This window comes from Oncorhynchus clarkii, chromosome 18 (assembly GCF_045791955.1).
Source record: "Oncorhynchus clarkii lewisi isolate Uvic-CL-2024 chromosome 18, UVic_Ocla_1.0, whole genome shotgun sequence".
NCBI lineage: Eukaryota > Metazoa > Chordata > Actinopteri > Salmoniformes > Salmonidae > Oncorhynchus > Oncorhynchus clarkii.
In genome coordinates this window covers 54,954,898-54,975,164 of record NC_092164.1, presented here as the reverse complement: position 1 = coordinate 54,975,164, position 20,267 = coordinate 54,954,898, and the positions used below count along the sequence as shown (strand labels likewise).

Here is a 20,267-nt window from a genome sequence, read left to right as displayed (position 1 = left end):
TCTCATTTCCAGAAATGATCTGGGGAATAGTTACAGGGGAGAGGAGGGTGGATGAAATGAGCCAATTGGAAGCTGGGGTTGATTAGGTGGCCATAATGGAATGAGGGCCAGATTGGGAATTTTACCAGAATACCGAGGTTGTCACCGCTACTGTTACGATAAGTGCCATGGGATCTTTAGTGACCACGGAGAGTCAGGACATCAGTTTAACGTCCCATCCGAAGGACGGCACCCTACATAGGGCAGTGTCCCCAATCACTGCCCTGGGGCGTTGGGATATTTTTTTTTACTGGCCTTCCAACACCACTTCCAGCAGCATCTGGTCTCCCATCCAGATAACAACCAGGACCAACCCTGCTTAGCTTCAGAGGCAATAGAGATCCTATTCAATTGTTAGCGTTCTAATTCCTAATTATATGGTTCCAAACCTTACACACAGGAAATGGCGAGTTCAGAAGAGGACGTTTCCTCCAATGTTTCTTGCAAGGCTCTCTGTTACCATGACCACAAAGAAGCTCTACTAATTAATAAGTGAATGCTCACCTGTCACAAATACTATTCTCATGCATTTTAGTGTGTGTGTATACACATGTCAGATGGGACACTGTTCAATGACTAGTTCATTCCGGTTCTGTAATTGTATGTGTGTCTAATGTGTGAGGGCTTAATGAGCATTTGCTCTCATGTATGGTTCTGTGGCGAACTGGGAATTTGTGTGTATGTAATATGTTTTGTATGTGGGCCAAATGAGGAAGTTCCGGGGTGGGCAATACGTTCATTCATGATTCTGGTTGGTGAAGGCTGTGTGTGTGTATGTGTGTGTGTTTCTGCACCCTTTAAGAGCAGGTGACGGTCAAGGAGAGAGGCTAGAAGTGTTGTACTCAGTGTTCCACAGAGACAAGATGCTTCCTGCCACTGCGACTATGATGATGGTGATGTTCACCTTGGTTATTTTGGGATGTGTGGAGTTCCAAGGGGTGATGACCTCTGACTCTGGGGTGTACAGAATGTCCATGACTGACGACAACAACAGACACACCACCAGACAGCGACAGCATCCTCAGGTAAGCATAAACCTACACCCAAAATGACCTCTAAAGTAGTAGTGTTGGCTATAGGGATCTTGAAAGAAATAGGCAAAATGTAGCGAAATACATCTTTATGTCAATTAGATAATAAAGTAGGCCTACTAAGAGATGGCTATTTGATAGCCTATATTATTGCTATTTAAAGTGACAATCACTTTTTAGCAACCAGACCAAATTCACATAGAAATGTGCGTTATAGTGAAAGCAAGTCTAAGAAGCTGCGGATATGTTCTATATGCACTATTTCTATACTTCCCTTCTTAAGTTTTGTTTTTGCGTCTTTTACTTTTGGTTTTGTACACCAGCTTCAAACAGCTGAAAATACAACATGTTTGGTTATGGGAAATATATTTCACAGCGGTTTAGATGGTAGAATGATTCTCTACACTATACTAGCTTATTTTGTCACATAAACTGAACCAGGAAATGGCAGAGCGATTTCTGCATAGTGCATCTTAAATAATTATTATTTTCATAGTAAACTTCATTTAAAAATAAGTAAATAGTTGCAGCTCATAGTGCTGAATGAGCACTTACAAGAAGCATAAAGTAAGTAATACAAGCAGAGAAAACAGGAAAACGTAGGCTTAACCCCCTAGAGTCCCCCCCCGTGGAGATCTAATTAGCATAACACAATTCTAAATCAGTCCGTTAAAGCTATCTGTTTGCATGGACTGCGTTTCAATCCAATGCATCCACCTATGTCTTCCTTTCGCATCTGCAGTGGAAGGTGGCACAGCTGCAGAGATGTTTGTCAGACCAGGAGACATATAGTATACTGAAATTTAGTGCCAAAAAAAAGGGGTTAAATATGGGTCAATACATTTTTTAAAATCTGATCTTTCTTGTATTGTATCTCTCAGATATTGGACAGACACTTCAAAACATACTCCCTTTTGACCATCTGGTTAACCATGTATGAATCTATTATTCAATGCATTTCTATGGGCTAATAGTGGAAAGATCAAATTCAATGTTTCCTCAAATAATTAAACAATATGTTTGGGTGATACTTATTGGGGCCCTAAAATTCTAAATGAAATAGCTAAATGATCCTTCGTATGACCATCTTAAATGTTCTACTAATTTAAATGAATTCTTTATAATGGACAGAAAAGGCTAGCCTATGTCTTTCTTGTGTGCTCTATCCTGTTCTGATAGGCTATCAGTCTGACAATGATGCACACCATGAATTAAAACACAATCTGGCCTTAATGGCCACATGTAAAATATATATTTTTCTACATTTTATTCACACACAAAAAAATTAAAGGGGTGAAATATTTCATGTGTTTTTCTGCGTTTTGCTTTTCAGACGAACAATGAAATACTACGGAGTCTCGAGGTGGATGATTTCAAAATCAACGTAGCACCAACCAGCGGAAAAGTCAGCTCAGCACCTACCATGGTCCGACTCTCCCCGCCACCGGTCAAACCTTCACACCTTCACGCCAACCTCCCACTGCGCTTCGGCCGGGACTCCCAACCTGACGACACGCACTCACCCAAATCCACCCTCAATTTACCACAACGGTTTGGAAGAGCACAGGGGTCTGTTGCAACATTTATGACCTCATGTATTGAATGTCCCCGGATCGGGACAGTGCCCTCTGCCACCTTGCCACCGAGGTTCAGCAGGAATGAGTTCTACCACAGGTATCCTTTCCGAGCCATGGCCTTTTACTCACGCATGTTTGAACCCGTGCCAAATGTGAACATTAGGTAGACCTACATTTACATATAATGCAGACTGGGCTCATAGACTAGACATAACATAGTAAGAGTAAATCTACTTACTACTTTTTACCTACTTTGCAACTACTTAGCTTGTTAGTTTACCCTTCCCCTAATCCTAACCTTAACCCTTTTAGCTATTCCTTTCCCTAACCCCAACCTTAACCCTTTAACCTAACTCCTAACCCTAACCTTAACCCTTTAACCTAACTCCTAACCCTAACCTTAACCCTTTAACCTAACTCCTAACCCTAACCTTAACCCTAACCTTAACACCTAACTCTAACAAATTGGAATTCATAACATATCATACACTTTGCAAATTTGTAACATATTGTACGTTTTGCAAATTCACAACATATTGTACGAATTGCAATTCATAACATATTGAAAACGTTATCCATTTAGCTAATGTTAGCATTTGCCACCTAGCCATCCCTAGCTAACATTAGCCACAACAACTTGAAATTAGTAACGTTTCATACCTTTTGCAAATTTGTGACATATTTTACATTTTGCAAATTCGTAACATATGATACGAAATGGATGATGGACATCCACAAATGAATACATACCATATGAAACGTAACATAGTAAATGCAGTGTCTCAGAATAATACAAAATGCTTTGAGACCACGTTGCATAATGATGTTTTTGTTGCTTGTTTAACATAAGGTATAATGACTGACTATAAAAAATAGTAGCCGATGGAAAAAAGATTAGATACAATATTGACTTTTGGATGGGGCAATATGACTTATAAGCCTATGATTTCAAAATGTAAATATATTTTCATTCTTCCGGCATCAAGACTATTATAATATGATTTTGGCTCAGAGGAAGAAGAAACTCTAACCCCTAGCTGAAGTTAGCAACAACAAATTGGAATTCATAACATATTGTGAAGAGGTCGAAGTTGGATTTACTCTTTTGAACTTTAAATGACTTCTGACACCACAGAATAGCGTGCTGTTTCCACAACGTGGCTTGTGGCTTTCCCTCATATTTATCTAATAGCCTATGTAATGTATGAATATTGTTAAGTTGGTGCCATATTGTTACTTAATCATGTAAAGCACAGATTAAAATGACTATACCGAGGTCCTGAATGTGGTCTACCAAATGTCAACTTCTCAAAGTTCCACTTCTTGAAACAGCTATGTAGCCTATCAAACAGCAATACATCATACATGTAGTATATCGATATACACTACACTGTGTATATACAAAAGTATATGGACACCCCTTCAAATTAGTGGATTTGGCTATTTCAGGTAGGTGTATAAAATCGAGCACACAGCCATGCAATCTCCATAGACAAACACTGGCAGTAGAATGGTTTTACTGAAGAGCTCAGTGACTTTTAACGTGGCACCATTGTAGGATGCCACGATTCCAACAACTCAATTGTTCAAAATTCTGCCCTGCTAGAGCTGCCCCGCTCAACTGTAAGTGCTGTTATTGTGAAGTGGAAACGTCTAGGAGCAACAGCAACTGTGCCACGAAGTGGTAGGCCACACAAGCTCACAGAACAGGACAGGTGAGTGCTGAAGCGCGAAGAGCATAAAAATCGTCTGTCCTCTGTTGCAACACTCACTACCGAGTTTCAAACTGTCTCTGGAAGCAATGTCAGCACTATAACTGTTTGTCAGCCACACACAAGCCTAAGATCACCATGCGCCATGCCAAGTGTCGGCTGGAGTGGTGTAAAGTTTGATGCTATTGGACTCTGGAGCAGTAGAAACACCTTCTCCGGAGTGATGAATCACACTTCACCATCTGGCAGTCCGACGGACAAATCTGGGTTTGGCGGATGCCAGGAGAATGCTATACAATAGTGGCAACTGTAAAGTTTGGTGGAGGAGGAATAATGGTCTGGGGCTGTTTTTCATGGTTCGGGCTTAGTTCCAGTGAAGGGAAATCATAACGCTGCAGCATACAATGTCATTCTAGACTATTCCATCCTTCCAACTTTGTGGCAACAGTTTGGGGAAGGCCCTTTTCTCTTTCAGCAATGCCCTCATGCACAAAGACAGGTCCATACAGAAATAGTTTGTCGAGATCGGTGTGGAAGAACTTGACTGGCCTGCGCAGAACACTGACCTCAACCCTATCGAACATCTTTGGGATTAATTTGAACGGCGACTGTGAGCCAGGCCTAAACGCCCAACATCAATGCCCGACCTCACTAATAATCTTGTGGCTGAATGAAAGCCTGCAGCAATGTTCCAGCATCTAGTGCAAAGTCTTCCCAAAAGAGGGGAGGCTGTTATAGCAGAAAAGGGGGGACCAACTCCATATTAATGCACATTATTTAGGAATGAGATTTTCGACAAGCAGGTGTCCACATACTTTTGGTCATGTAGTGTAGCTAATATGATGACATTACACCAAGGCCAATCTTTACCATCTGATGAACTCATAATGGAGCCGCAGTGTGAATGGTGTCATACATTATATTCACCATGATCAACATCGTGAAGTGATGTAGACAATACAAGTTAAAAAGATTTTGGGAAAAATGAAAGTGAACACAGGCCGGGGTCATTGTTGGCCGGGCTACAGGGAGTTTGGCAAGGCAAAGAGAGCGACAGAGGGGGTCTCAAGTGATTCACTGAACTGTCCTTATGAGACGGCGACCTCTCGTGAGAGCTCCCTCCCAAAATAAGTACTGGCATCTATTTCAATCCGAGTCAAGCACAGTACTTAGCTAATGATAGATAGGTCAGTGTAATAGCTAGACCATGTGAGTGCGTGGTCATATTACTTCCCACTGGGCACAGATGTCAGTTCAACGTCTAGTTTTGATTTGTCAACTAACGTGAATTCAACATGAAATCAAAAAAACACTTCGCCATGCCATTGGATTTAGGCTAAAAGTTAGGTGAAAAAAGGACAAAATCCCCTTACATTGATGATTTTCTGCAAAGGTAATCACTGTTCCACATTGATTCAATGTCATCACATAGATTATTTTATCAATGATGTGGAAACACTGTTGATTCAACCAGTTTTTGCTCAACCTGTTACTGTAAAGGGTGTATTGCAGCAGAGTCTCCAGAGGAGTATACATTGTAGCTAGCAAGGTCTCTGGAGTTCACATTCAGAAGTATTGCCTCACATGAAGAGTGCACTTTGTAGGCTTCCTCCACACAGGCTGGGAAGTCCCCGGCAGAGCGAAGTGAGACACCCCCGTTTCCTGGTCCCAGAATACACTGAGACACCCGCAAGGGACACTTCCACTATGGCTACAGAGGAAACATCCTACCTGAGTACTTAAAAAATACAACAAACCTAGAATCAATCAATAACAACCTATAGTCAATCAATATTGATATATTACATGTACTCAAATCATTTTTTTTAAAGGGACTGTACTAAATCTGTAAAGCTAAAGCATTACAGATTCCGAGATAGAAATGTGAAGGTGATTTCTGATTTAGCCAATGTTTAATGTGAGTACAGTCTCCGCTAACACTTCAATCACACCGTCATTGCATTTTGGTACACCAGAATAAATGAAACGCTGCATTTGCCTTGCAGCATTGCTTTGAACAGGCAGTTGCAATGCGTTCAGGGGGAGGCATATGTTGGATTGATCAAACGTATGGGTCAAACTGTATTGGTAGACGGCTTGACAGAAGCGGTAGCAGAAGGTGGATATTTAACTTTTGTTGCCTTTTAGCTATTTTACACAGCATTGTATGTCATATAACTAGATAGCTATCTACGTTTTTAAGAGAGCGCTTTTCAATTGGCATCTCTCCCATCGGGTAACTTGTCACGACTTCTACCGAAGGTAACTCCTCTCCCTGTTCGGGCGGTGCTCGGCGTTCGGCGTCGCCGGTTTACTAGCCGCTACCGATCCCTTTTTCCTTTTTTGGTTGTTTTGTCTGGGTTCCTTTTCACACCTGGTTTCAATTGCTTTTATTTCTGTGTGTATATAGGGCACCTGTTACCTGCCCTAATTCTTGTAGAATTAAGCTTGTAGGTATTTGCGTTCGGTATTCTATGCTGTTTATTGTTTTCGCATTTACGTACGTGTATGTAGAGTCGGAACTGTGGTTGTTCCTCCGTGTATTGACACGAGTTTCTGTTCCTTCGAGAGCGTAGTTTGGATATTCATCTGGGCCAATCTTGTATTGGTGGACTATGTATACATATATCTATCTATATTAAACACGCTTCTCAGAAATCCCTGCTCTCCTGCGCCTGACTAACTGAAAAACGGCTCTCAATATTTCATGAAATAACTCAAAAAGTGTAAACGGTAGCAATCTATTTCAATTAATAGTTTATTTGCCTAAACTTGATCTTCCTCCACATACCAATGTTTTTCCAAACGTTGCTTTTTTTGTGTCAGCAATTAGACATTGTTCTTAGAGGGGGCTATTTACCCCATAGTACCCTATGTGATGACATCATGTGCATACCTTCAAAATGTTTTGGCAAATCATAATTAATTAGAAAAAACACCGTTTCCATTATCCTTTGTCGCACTAATGAAATACACCCCTGTAGAAGGTACAAAATGTATCATATATTTGCCGTTTCCATTACAGGTCGCAAATATTTTTTGTTTGTTGTTGCTACATTGGTTCTGGGATGAAGAAGTGATCCAGGGGAGCTTCCCTGGAGGGGAACAAGGAGGGGTACAGGCAGTGGGGGTTGGGGCAAAAGAGCCGTGGGGGTTGAGGGTTGTTCTGGTCCCAATCGGTTCTGTTGGAGATTCAGGACTCGTTCTACAGGACCGACGCCGCGACAGTCATTCTACATCCACAACTGAGGCTAATGTATAGCACACACACATACATGCACACACACCCACACAAACGTGTGCGTACACACACACATATACACACACACACATTCCAAAACTCTAGCTGAGAGGTTTCCTTCTAAATGAAGAGAGATACCTTACAAAGTACAAGAAACAAAGACTCGTTAATTTGTTTTACTGTCAACAAAATAATAATTTGGTTGTAAACATTAATAGCTACCAATTTCTAGTCCATTTTCTGCCTGCTATATCTTAGTTTTCCAATGTTTCACACAAGTCTATTATTCCTACAACTGTTTCAGTTATTCAATAGGTTTAATAGGCTTGCCATAGGAAATAAGTGTGACTCGCATAGCTGGCATCGCTTCCAATATATTGCTCAATCGACGCGCTTATAAAATATATTTTTTTCAGCATGGTGATTCATGGATTATTCAACAGGGATAGTCGTGAAATTTGAGAAAGTTTTGTTTGGCAGCTCTACTTTCCAATACTAATGCGTTTTCTTGGGGCGTAGCCACGAGACGGTACAGAATATGCACTGTGTCAAGTTTCTGACACACTTTTTAAAGGTGGGGTAATTTACCTGAGAATCAGACACACTTTCATCTTCCAACAGGTGAGCTTCTTTTTGTTGCCTTTACCTCTTCATGAAAACATTTAGACAACTATTATCTATTCATTCGTTTTTTGGAGTTTGTGCTATTCAAAACGTACCAACAACTATCAATTGTAGGTGTTTCCTATTCTCTCTGTTTTTGTAGCCTTCAGTCGAAACCGAAACAACATTTTGTGAATATATATAAAGTTCTCTGGATACAACATTTTTTCCGGATTAAATGTACTTGGTATTTTCCTACCTGAGGTCGGCGTTAACTCAACTTGGTCTCAGAGCATTTCACATTATTCTGTAACTAAATAAGATATACTCCATTTAGTGTGATATGTTATGTTTTGTATGGTCACCAAGGATACAAGTCAGTATCCATTGCCCATTTATGTCGGAGGATGTTGGGGGTGATGCTGCTCCTTCAGATAAGTTTCTGTTTGCTAGGGCATAAGCATCTGCCTCTGATTCCAAGGGTTTCTAGTTCGAATCCAGCGATAAAAAGTTGTTTTTGAGATTTATGTTTTAAGCCTTTCCAAAACTTTAACCCTTACCTTAACCATTTGGAGTTAATGCCTAACCTTAATATTTCTGCATTAATGCCTGACCTTAACCCTAACGTTAAAAATTAAACTTCAACTTAATCTTAAACACTTTGAAATTTGACATTTGCAACAACTTCGACATTTAAGAAACATTGATGAACATCTAATTAGCGTTAGGGGTTAAGGTTAGGAGTTGGGTTGAAGAGTTAAGGTTAGGGTTAGGGGAAGGGTTAGCTAACATGTTAAGCAATTGCAAAGTAGATAAAAGTAGTAAGTAGTTATAAAGTTGCTAATAAGCTAAAATTGTCCATGTTGAGATTCGAACACACATGCTAAACATTTGCATTATACGCTGACCTATCCACCCTCCTTTCACCCTCCACTATGTTTAACAGCAGAGAAAACCCCCTAAATTGTATTTTTAGAGTGACCACAACATTAGAAAAAAGTGAAACATTACCTTTGTTCATATTTCCATGAAAGCTGTACAACACCAGGGTACAAAGATTGTCTTATGGTCATTTTTGACCTGGCAGTTCTAAAATAATTTACACACCGCAAAAACCACACACACACACGCACACACACACACACACACACACACACACACACACACACACACACACACACACACACACACACACACACACACACACACACACACAATGAGACATTTAGATTATGTGTGCTACTGATTGAACTCAACCAGCAGCTCCTGAAGAGGAAGATCACCATGGTTGGCACAGTTAGAAAGAACAAGCCTGATCTCCCCCTGCACTCCTTGCAACAAGGGGGAGAGAGGACTTCTCATCAAAGTTTGCCTTCACCCCCCCACCACTCTAGTTTCTTACCTCCCAAAGAGAAACAAGAATGTGGTCCTCCTGAGCACACTGCACAAAGTGATCGTGATGACAGGTAGCAAGCCATCATCCTGGACTACAAAGACAACGAAGGCGGCGTGGACAACCTGGACAAGATGCGTGCGCGTGCGCGTGAGTCTGTGTGTGTGTGTGTGTGTGTGTGCGCGCGTGCGTGTTGTGCAGACCTCACTACCCTCTGGAGAGCCTTACGGTTGTGGGCGGAGCAGTTGCCGTACCAGGCGGTGATACAGCCCATCAGGATGCATCTGTAGAAGTGCTTTTGGTGACAAGCCAAATTTCTTCAGCCTCCTGAGGTTGAAGAGGCGCTGCTGCGCCTTATTCACAATGCTGTCAGTGTGGGTGGACCAATTCAGTTTGTCCGTGATGTGTACGCCGAGGAACTTAAAACTTACTACCCTCTCCACTACTGTCCCGTCGATGTGGATAGGGGGGTGCTCCCTCTGCTGTTTCCTAAAGTCCACAATCATCTCCTTTGTTTTGTTGACGTTGAGTGTGAGGTTATTTTCCTGACACCACACTCCGAGGGCCCTCACCTCCTCCCTGTAGGCCGTCTCATCATTGTTGGTAATCAAGCCTACCACTGTAGTGTCGTCCACAAACTTGATGATTGAGTTGGAGGGGTGCATGGCCACGCAGTCGTGGGTGAACAGGGAGTACAGGAGAGGGCTCAGAACGCACCCTTGTGGGGTCCCAGTGTTGAGGATCAGCGGGGTGGAGATGTTGTTACCTACACTCACCACCTGGGGGTGGCCTGTCAGGAAGTCCAGTACCCAGTTGCACAGGGCGGGGTCGAGACCCAGGGTCTTGAGCTTGATGACGAGTTTGGAGGGTACTATGGTGTTAAATGCTGAGCTGTAGTCGATGAACAGCATTCTCACATAGGTTTTCCTCTTGTCCAGATGGGTTAGGGCAGTGTGCAGTGTGGTTGCGATTGCGTCGTCTGTGGACCTATTGGGGCGGTAAGCAAATTGGAGTGGGTCTAGGGTGTCAGGTAGGGTGGAGGTGATATGGTCCTTGACTAGTCTCTCAAAGCACTTCATGATGACGGAAGTGAGTGCTACGGGGCGGTAGTCGTTTAGCTCAGTTACCTTAGCTTTCTTGGGAACAGGAACAATGGTGGCCCTCTTGAAGCATGTGGGAACAGCAGACTGGGATAAGGATTGATTGAATATGTCCGTAAACACACCAGCCAGCTGGTCTGCGCATGCTCTGAGGACGCGGCTGGGGATGCCGTCTGGGAAGGCAGCCTTGCGAGGGTTAACATGTTTAAATGTTTTTCTCACGTCGGCTGCAGTGTAGGAGAGTCTGCATGTTTTGGTAGCGGGCCGTGTCAGTGGAACTGTATTGTCCTCAAAGCGAGCAAAAAAGTTATTTAGTCTGTCTGGGAGCAAGACATCCAGGTATAAACACGCAGGTATAAACACCATTGGACCACACAGCCGTCATACCGCTCAGGAAGGAGACACTTTCTTTCTCGTAGAGATGAACATACTTTGGTGTGAAAAGTGCAAATCAATCCCAGAACAACAGCAAAGGTCCTTGTGAAGATGGTGGAGGAAACAGGTACAAAAGTATCTATATCCACAGTATCGACAGAACTTGAAAGGCTGCTCAGCAAGGAAGAAGTCACTGCTCAAAAACTGCCATAAAAATGCCAGACTATGGTTTGCAACTGCACATGAGGAAAAATATCGTACTTTTTTGAGAAATGTCCTCTGGTCTGATGAAACAAAAATAGAACTGTTTGGCCATAATGATCATCGTTATGTTTGGAGGAAAAAGGGGGAGGCTTGCAAGCCGAAGAACACCATCCCAACTGTGAATCACAGGGGTGGCAGCATCATGTTGTGGGGGTGCTTTGCTGCAGGAGGGACTGGTGCACTTCACAAAATTGATGGCATCGTGATATGTGGACATATGTGGACATATTGAAGCAACACCTCAAGAGAAAATGGCTTAAGGACAACAAAGTCAAGGTATTGGAGTGGCCATCACAAAGCCCTGACCTCAATCCTATAGAACATTTGTGGGCAGAACTGAAAAAGCGTGTGCGAGCAAGGAGGCCTACAAACCTGATTCAGTTGCACCAGCTCTGTCAGGAGGAATGGGGCAAAATTCACCCAGTTTATTGTGGGAAGCTTGTGGAAGGCTACCCGAAATGTTTGACCCAAGTTAATGCTACCAAATACAAATTGAGTGTATGTAGACCTCTGACCCACTGGGAATGTGATGAAAGAAATAAAAGCTTAAATAAATAATTCTCTATTCTGACATTTCACATTCTTAAAATAAAGTGGTGATCGTAACTGACCCAAGACAGGGAATTTTTACTAGGATTATCTATCAGGAATTGTGAATTCTGAGTTTTAAATGTATTTGGCTAAAGTGTATGTAAACTTCCATCTTCAACTGTAAGAATATATCACTATGTTGCCGTTATTGTTTCCCTTCATTAAAATGCATTCAAAACAACTGTCTGCACATTTCTGATACTTTCTTAGGCTATTCAAGTGCTAACTCTTGCAAAAAAAAAATGAATGTTTACACCAATGCAATACCTTTAGCAATAATAATAATAAACCCCTGCTTTAGTAAAGAAATCAATTATTACAGGTGTGTTGTAATAAAAACAAGTGTTCACTTATTAAATGCAGTCTTTCTGCACTGTGAAGAGGGAAAACCCAGACATTCATGAAGTTTGTGATGAATGACAGGTTGTTTCTTCATGCAACATATATTTGGGGTTTAAAATTCAATTAAGCTGCTGTATTTTAGGGGTTTATAGAAGGCGGGTCATTTTTTACCCTTAGGACAAGGGGAGTATACAGAATGTTAAGACTACACAAGAGTTAAGTAACCTTGTGTCTTATGTAACCATACCAAACATAACATATCATACCAATTTGAGTAATTTGGTATATTAGACCAGGCTGGTTAATAACTGGGTTCTCCACTGTGCAAGGGGCGAAAATGTTCCACACACAAAATATAGTGACATCATTGGGAGAAATAGGACATGTCGAGGACACATATCCTGACATGCATACCATAGGTTATATATTGGTGTCACGAGGCTACATGTAACTACACAGTAACAACACTAAATGTAGCTTGTTTCCATAATTGCTACTCAACCTTTGTTTTATTTAGGCAGACAGCATAGTTCTCTTTCTGTCCAGGACAGAGAGCAAGTTGCAATGGGGGACACAGAGAAAGGGAAGAAGGCTTTTGTCCAGAAGTGTTCCCAGTGCCACACGGTGGATGAGGGGGGACGACACAAGGTGGGACCTAACCTCTGGGGCCTGTTTGGCCGGAAGACAGGACAGTCACCTGGATACTCATACACACAGGCCAACATCAACAAGGGTAAGGGTCACTCTGTGTGTGTGTGTGTGTGTGTGTGTGTGTGTGTGTGTGTGTGTGTGTGTGTGTGTGTGTGTGTGTGTGTGTGTGTGTGTGTGTGTGTGTGTGTGCGTGCGTGCGTGCGTGCGTGATTACATGTGTGTGTCAGTGTCAATTTTCATAATTAGCACATCTGTATGGATGACACTTTCTCTCTATCATAAGATTTTTGTATATTTTTTTTAACCTTTATTTAACTAGGCAAGTCAGTTAAGAACAAATTCTTATTTTCAATGACGGCCTAGGAACAGTGGGTTAACTGCCTGTTCATGGGCAGAATGACAGATTTGTACCTTGTCAGCTCGGGGATTCGAACCTGCAACCTTTCGGTTACTAGTCCAATGCAAGATAATCATAAGAGGAATGGTTTGACAATATCTCATGTAGTGGATACCAATGAAGTATTCATGTACAGTAGCAGTGTGTGATTGTCATTAGTGGAGCACTGGTACATTTCCACTATGTCTTACAGTCTGACAGTCAGATACAGCTACATGTCTGGACAGGCAGGATAGACTGTCAGATACAGCTACATGTCTGGACAGGCAGGATAGACTGTCAGATACAGCTACATGTCTGGACAGGCAGGATAGACTCAGATGGAGCTAAATGTCTGGACAGGCAGAATAGACTGTCAGATGGAGCTACATGTCTGGACAGGCAGGATAGACTGTCAGATGGAGCTACATGTCTGGACAGGCAGGATAGACTGTCAGATGGAGTTACATGTCTGGACAGGCAGGATAGACTGTCAGATGCAGCTAAATGTCTGGACAGGCAGGATAGACTGTCAGATGGAGCTACATGTCTGGACAGGCAGAATAGACTGTCAGATGGAGCTACATGTCTGGACAGGCAGGATAGACTGTCAGATGGAGCTACATGTCTGGACAGGCAGGATAGACTGTCAGATGGAGCTACATGTCTGGACAGGCAGGATAGACTGTCAGATGGAGCTACATGTCTGGACAGGCAGGATAGACTGTCAGATGGAGTTACATGTCTGGACAGGCAGGATAGACTGTCAGATGGAGTTACATGTCTGGACAGGCAGGATAGACTGTCAGATGGAGCTATATGTCTGGACAGGCAGGATAGACTGTCAGATGGAGCTACATGTCTGGACAGGCAGGATAGACTGTCAGATGGAGTTACATGTCTGGACAGGCAGGATAGACTGTCAGATGGAGCTACATGTCTGGACAGGCAGGATAGACTGTCAGATGGAGCTACATGTCTGGACAGGCAGGATAGACTGTCAGATGGAGCTACATGTCTGGACAGGCAGGATAGACTGTCAGATGGAGTTACATGTCTGGACAGGCAGGATAGACTGTCAGATGGAGTTACATGTCTGGACAGGCAGGATAGACTGTCAGATGGAGCTACATGTCTGGACAGGCAGGATAGACTGTCAGATGGAGCTACATGTCTGGACAGGCAGGATAGACTGTCAGATGGAGCTACATGTCTGGACAGGCAGGATAGACTGTCAGATGGAGTTACATGTCTGGACAGGCAGGATAGACTGTCAGATGGAGTTACATGTCTGGACAGGCAGGATAGACTGTCAGATGGAGCTACATGTCTGGACAGGCAGGATAGACTGTCAGATGGAGCTACATGTCTGGACAGGCAGGATAGACTGTCAGATGGAGCTACATGTCTGGACAGGCAGGATAGACTGTCAGATGGAGCTACATGTCTGGACAGGCAGGATAGACTGTCAGATGGAGCTACATGTCTGGACAGGCAGGATAGACTGTCAGATGGAGCTACATGTCTGGACAGGCAGGATAGACTGTCAGATGGAGCTACATGTCTGGACAGGCAGGATAGACTGTCAGATGGAGCTACATGTCTGGACAGGCAGGATAGACTGTCAGATGGAGTTACATGTCTGGACAGGCAGGATAGACTGTCAGATGGAGCTACATGTCTGGACAGGCAGGATAGACTGTCAGATGGAGTTACATGTCTGGACAGGCAGGATAGACTGTCAGATGGAGCTACATGTCTGGACAGGCAGGATAGACTGTCAGCTGGAGTTACATGTCTGGACAGGCAGGATAGACTGTCAGATGGAGCTACATGTCTGGACAGGCAGGATAGACTGTCAGATGGAGCTACATGTCTGGACAGGCAGGATAGACTGTCAGATGGAGCTACATGTCTGGACAGGCAGGATAGACTGTCAGATGGAGCTACATGTCTGGACAGGCAGGATAGACTGTCAGATGGAGCTACATGTCTGGACAGGCAGGATAGACTGTCAGATGGAGCTACATGTCTGGACAGGCAGGATAGACTGTCAGATGGAGTTACATGTCTGGACAGGCAGGATAGACTGTCAGATGGAGCTACATGTCTGGACAGGCAGGATAGACTGTCAGATGGAGTTACATGTCTGGACAGGCAGGATAGACTGTCAGATGGAGTTACATGTCTGGACAGGCAGGATAGACTGTCAGATGGAGTTACATGTCTGGACAGGCAGGATAGACTGTCAGATGGAGCTACATGTCTGGACAGGCAGGATAGACTGTCAGATGGAGCTACATGTCTGGACAGGCAGGATAGACTGTCAGATGGAGTTACATGTCTGGACAGGCAGGATAGACTGTCAGATGGAGCTACATGTCTGGACAGGCAGGATAGACTGTCAGATGGAGCTACATGTCTGGACAGGCAGGATAGACTGTCAGATGGAGCTACATGTCTGGACAGGCAGGATAGACTGTCAAATACAACTCTTTCTTGAACTGCATTGTTGGTTAAGGGCTTGTAAGTAAGCACTTCACGGTAAGGTATACTACACCTGTTGTATTCGGTGCATGTGACAACTAAAGTTTGATTTGATTTGATACCTGAACAGTAAAATATAACAGTAATCCTTAGTGTGGAGACTGAAACCTGAACAGTAAAATAGGGCAGAAAGCCTTACTGTGGAGACTGAAACCTGAACAGTAAAATAGGACAGTAAGCCTTACTGTGGGGACTGAAACCTGAACAGTAAAATAGGGCAGAAAGCCTTACTGTGGAGACTGAAACCTGAACAGTAAAATAGGGCAGAAAGCCTTACTGTGGGGACTGAAACCTGAACAGTAAAATAGGGCAGAAAGCCTTACTGTGGGGACTGAAACCTGAACAGTAAAATAGGGCAGAAAGCCTTACTGTGGAGACTGAAACCTGAACAGTAAAATAGGGCAGAAAGCCTTACTGTGGAGACTGAAACCTGAACAGTAAAATAGGGCTGAAAGCCTTACTGTGGGGACTGAAACCTGAACAGTAAAATAGGGCTGAAAGCCTTACTGTGGGGACTGAAACCTGAACAGTAAAATAGGGCTGAAAGCCTTACTGTGGGGACTGAAACCTGAACAGTAAAATAGGACAGAAAGCCTTACTGTGGGGACTGAAACCTGAACAGTAAAATAGGGCTGAAAACCTTACTGTGGGGACTGAAACCTGAACAGTAAAATAGGGCAGAAAGCCTTTACTGTGGGGACTGAAACCTGAACAGTAAAATAGGGCAGAAAGCCTTACTGTGGGGACTGACACACTGACTCATTAATATGTATATACTGTATTCTAGTCAAGGCCACTCCGACATTGCTCATCCTAATATTTATATATTTCTTAATTCAATGATTTTACTTTGAGATGTGTGTATTGTTGTGAATTGTTAGATACTACTGATTTGATTTGATTTGACTGAGAATGACACAAATATTAATTTCCACAAAGTCTGCTGCCTGGAATACTGAAATATAATTACAAGCATTTCATAAGTGTCAAGTTGATGCAGAGTCAATATTTGCAGTGTTGGCCCTTCTTTTTCAAGACCTCTGCAATCTGCCCTGGCATGCTGTCAATTAATTTCTGGGCCACATCCTGACTGATGGCAGCCCATTCTTGCATAATTCATGCTTGGAGTTTGTCAGAATTTGTGGGGTTTTGTTTGTCCACCCGCCTCTTGAGGATTGACCACACGTTCTCAATGGGATTAAGGTCTGGGGAGTTTCCTGGCCATGGACCCAAAATATCGATGTTTTCTTCCCCGAGCCACTTAGTTATTACTTTTGCCTTATGGCAAGGTGCTCCGTCATGCTGGAAAAGGCATTGTTCATCACCAAACTGTTCCTGGATGGTTGGGAGAAGTTACTCTCGGAGGATGTGTTGGTACCATTCTTTATTCATGGCTGTGTTCTTAGGCAAAATTGTGAGTGAGCCCACACCCTTGGCTGAGAAGCAACCCCACACATGAATGGTCTCAAGATGCTTTACTGTTGGCATGACACAGGACTGATGGTAGCGCTCACCTTGTCTTCTCCGGACAAGCTTTTTTCCGGATGCCCCAAACAATCAGAAAGGGGATTCATCAGAGGAAATGACTTTACCCCAGTCCTCAGCAGTCCAATCCCTGTACCTTCTGCAAATGTCAGTCTGTCCCTGATGTTTTTCCTGGAGAGAAGTGGCTTCTTTGCTGCCCTTCCTGACACCAGGCCATCCTCTAAAAGTCTTCACCTCACTGTGCATGCAGATGCACTCACATCTGCCTGCTGCCATTCCTGAGCAAACTCTGTACTGGTGGTGCCCCGATCCTGCAGCTGAATCAACTTTAGGAGACGGTCCTGGCGCTTGCTGGACTTTCTTGGGCACCCTGAAGTCTTCTTCACAACAATTGAACCGCTCTCCTTGAAGTTCTTCATGATCCGATAAATGGTTGATTTAGGTGCAATCTTACTGGCAGCAATATCCTTGCCTGTGAAGCTCTTTTTGTGCAAAGCAATGATGACGGCACGTGTTTCCTTGCAGGCAACCATGGATGAAGGAGGAAAACAATGATTCCAAGCACCACCCTCCTTTTGAAGCTTCCAGTCTGTAATTTGAACTCAATCAGCATGACAGAGTGATCTCCACACTTGTCCTCGTCAACACTCACACCTGTGTTAACGAGAGAATCACTGACATGTTGTCAGCTGGTCCATTGGTGGCAGGGCTGAAATGCAGTGGAAATGTTTTTGGGGGATTCAGTTCATTTTCATGGCAAAGAAGGACTTTGCAATTAATTGCAATTCGTCTGATCACTCTTCATAACATTCTGGAGTATATGCAAATTGCCATCATACAAACTGAGGCAGCAGACTTTGTGAAAATTCTTATTTGTGTCATTCTCAAAACTTTTGGCCATGACTGTACATATAAGTACACATCTTCATTACAAACCATGTTTCTCACTGTCTCTCATTCTCTCTCTCTCTCTCTGTTCCTCTGTTGTAGGTGTAGTCTGGGAGGAGAAGACACTAATGGTCTATCTAGAGAACCCTAAGAAGTACATCCCAGGTACCAAGATGATCTTTGCTGGTATCAAGAAGAAGAAAGAGAGAGAGGACCTGATAGCCTATTTAAAGGATGCCACTTCGTAGACAGACACCGTATCATACTGTACACACACAGTGTGGGGGGGGGGGGGGGGGGGGGGGGGGTGAAAAGTTATGCACGCTCAAGTTTTCTGTTTTTTTGTCATATTTTGTTTGTTTCACAATAAAACATATTTTGCATGTTCAAAGTGGTAGGCATGTTGTGTAAATCAAATGATTACAAGCCCCCATTTTAGTTCCAGGTTGTAAGGCAACAAAATCGGAAAAATGCCAAGGGGGTGATTACTTTCGCAAGCCACGCAAGTCTTTGCTGAGCATTCCTGCTCACGTTTCTTAATGTAATTGTTTTATTTCTTTCTATTTAAAATTAGTCCTGAGCTGTACATTTGTGATATTATCATGTTATGCTTGCTGCTTTGCTCTGAAATGTTTACTACTCTCTCAAATGGGTTTCATCCATAATGGCCGTCAATTTTTACCTTGTTTTTAAAAATCTATTCTTGTCAGATTATGCAATGTCTTCTTTCAATTCTAAATTTTCTTGCAAGGAACGAAAATACGCTTGTTTAAAATACGATTATTGTGTACCATGGTTATAGACATCAACAGGATAGGCCTAATAGGCACTACTGTCCATTAGGAATGCATTGGCAACTTCAATGCCAACTCTGGAATATGAACCGCAAGAACTAGAAATGACCAGCAGAGAGCAGCATTTCATCACAAGAGAGAGCAGACAAGACCTAGATGCAAAAACATGAACCAGTATGCTGGTATGCCTCTTAGAGGTCAACTGTAAGAAGTGATAGCATATCTGCAACAAACTAAAAAGACATTCATGTGATCATTTTTTAATCAGGAACTATTACAGTTGGAGTCATCTTTACAATGCCTTTGTCAAGCATTCCCTTTCTCAGTGTAAAGAACGCAACATGTTTGAATTAAATTAGTGCAGTGGTGGAAAAAGTACCCAATTGTCATACTTGAGTAAAAGTAAAGATACCTTAATAGAAAATGACTCAAGTAGGAGTAAAAGTCATCCAGTAAAATACTACTTGAGTAAAAGTCTACAAGTATTCAATATACTTATTTATCAAAAGTAGATGTAATTGAGATAAACTTTTGTTATTGACCAAATACTTATTTTCCACCATAATTTGCAAATAAATTCATTAAAAATCCTACAATGTGATTTTTTGGATTTTTTTTCTCATTTTGTCTGTCATATTTGAAGTGTGCCTATGATGGAAATTACAGGCCTCTCTCATCTTTTTAAGTGGTAGAACTTGCACAATTGGTGGCTGACTAAATACTTTTTTGCCCCACTGTATATCTGATTTGTATGGACCAACATCACATGCACACCAGCACTCAATGTGCACAAGGAGCAGCTCGAGCAACGACAACATCAACACCTCATCCCAAAACGTTTTGATGAATATAAAATGTTATGTTGTGATGAAAATGATCTGCCTCAGCGACAATTATTTGAATAATTCAATGGATGTTTTGTGCACAAAGGTGATGACATAAGTGTCTTATTAGGAATTTTCAAATCTGACTTCTCTATGTGGCCGTCTACGGGAATTGTCTTTCTGGGCTGGGCATCAGTACCGAAGCAAAACTGTAGAAGCAGTAGAAACTGTACTTCTAAACCGGAACCCTTGGAAAAAACCCTTGACGAACACCAAAACCAACAAAAACATCACAAAATGTCATCATAATATATTCAGCAACTGTTCCGAACTGTTTTGGATGGGATGCATGCAGACGCCTTTACACCTATCCAATCTTGTCAGACCCACACAACTAACTAGGGGATAGGGGGCGACTGACTGTAGTATTGGGG

At 42.7% G+C, this 20,267-nt stretch overlaps 2 protein-coding genes across 3 annotated transcripts; both read left to right on the top strand.

The window, feature by feature from the left end:
• The first annotated feature begins 746 nt into the window (after positions 1–746).
• LOC139372373 (uncharacterized) lies at positions 747–2,814 on the top strand. Its single transcript, XM_071112086.1, has 3 exons — positions 747–762; positions 847–1,064; positions 2,404–2,814. The coding sequence occupies exons 1-3, from the start codon at positions 747–749 to the stop codon at positions 2,812–2,814; spliced, it is 645 nt and encodes a 214-aa protein (XP_070968187.1).
• A 5,295-nt stretch (positions 2,815–8,109) lies between these two features.
• Positions 8,110–18,498, top strand: LOC139372717 (cytochrome c iso-1/iso-2-like). Of its 2 annotated transcripts, none has more exons than XM_071112508.1 (3): positions 8,110–8,221; positions 12,786–13,001; positions 18,318–18,498. In XM_071112508.1, the coding sequence occupies exons 2-3, from the start codon at positions 12,833–12,835 to the stop codon at positions 18,461–18,463; spliced, it is 315 nt and encodes a 104-aa protein (XP_070968609.1). In that variant the 5' UTR covers positions 8,110–8,221; positions 12,786–12,832; the 3' UTR covers positions 18,464–18,498. The 2 variants fall into 2 exon arrangements, with proteins under 2 accessions (XP_070968609.1, XP_070968610.1); XM_071112509.1 differs by having other exon boundaries at positions 8,176–8,221; positions 12,790–13,001.
• Positions 18,499–20,267: the final 1,769 nt, after the last annotated feature.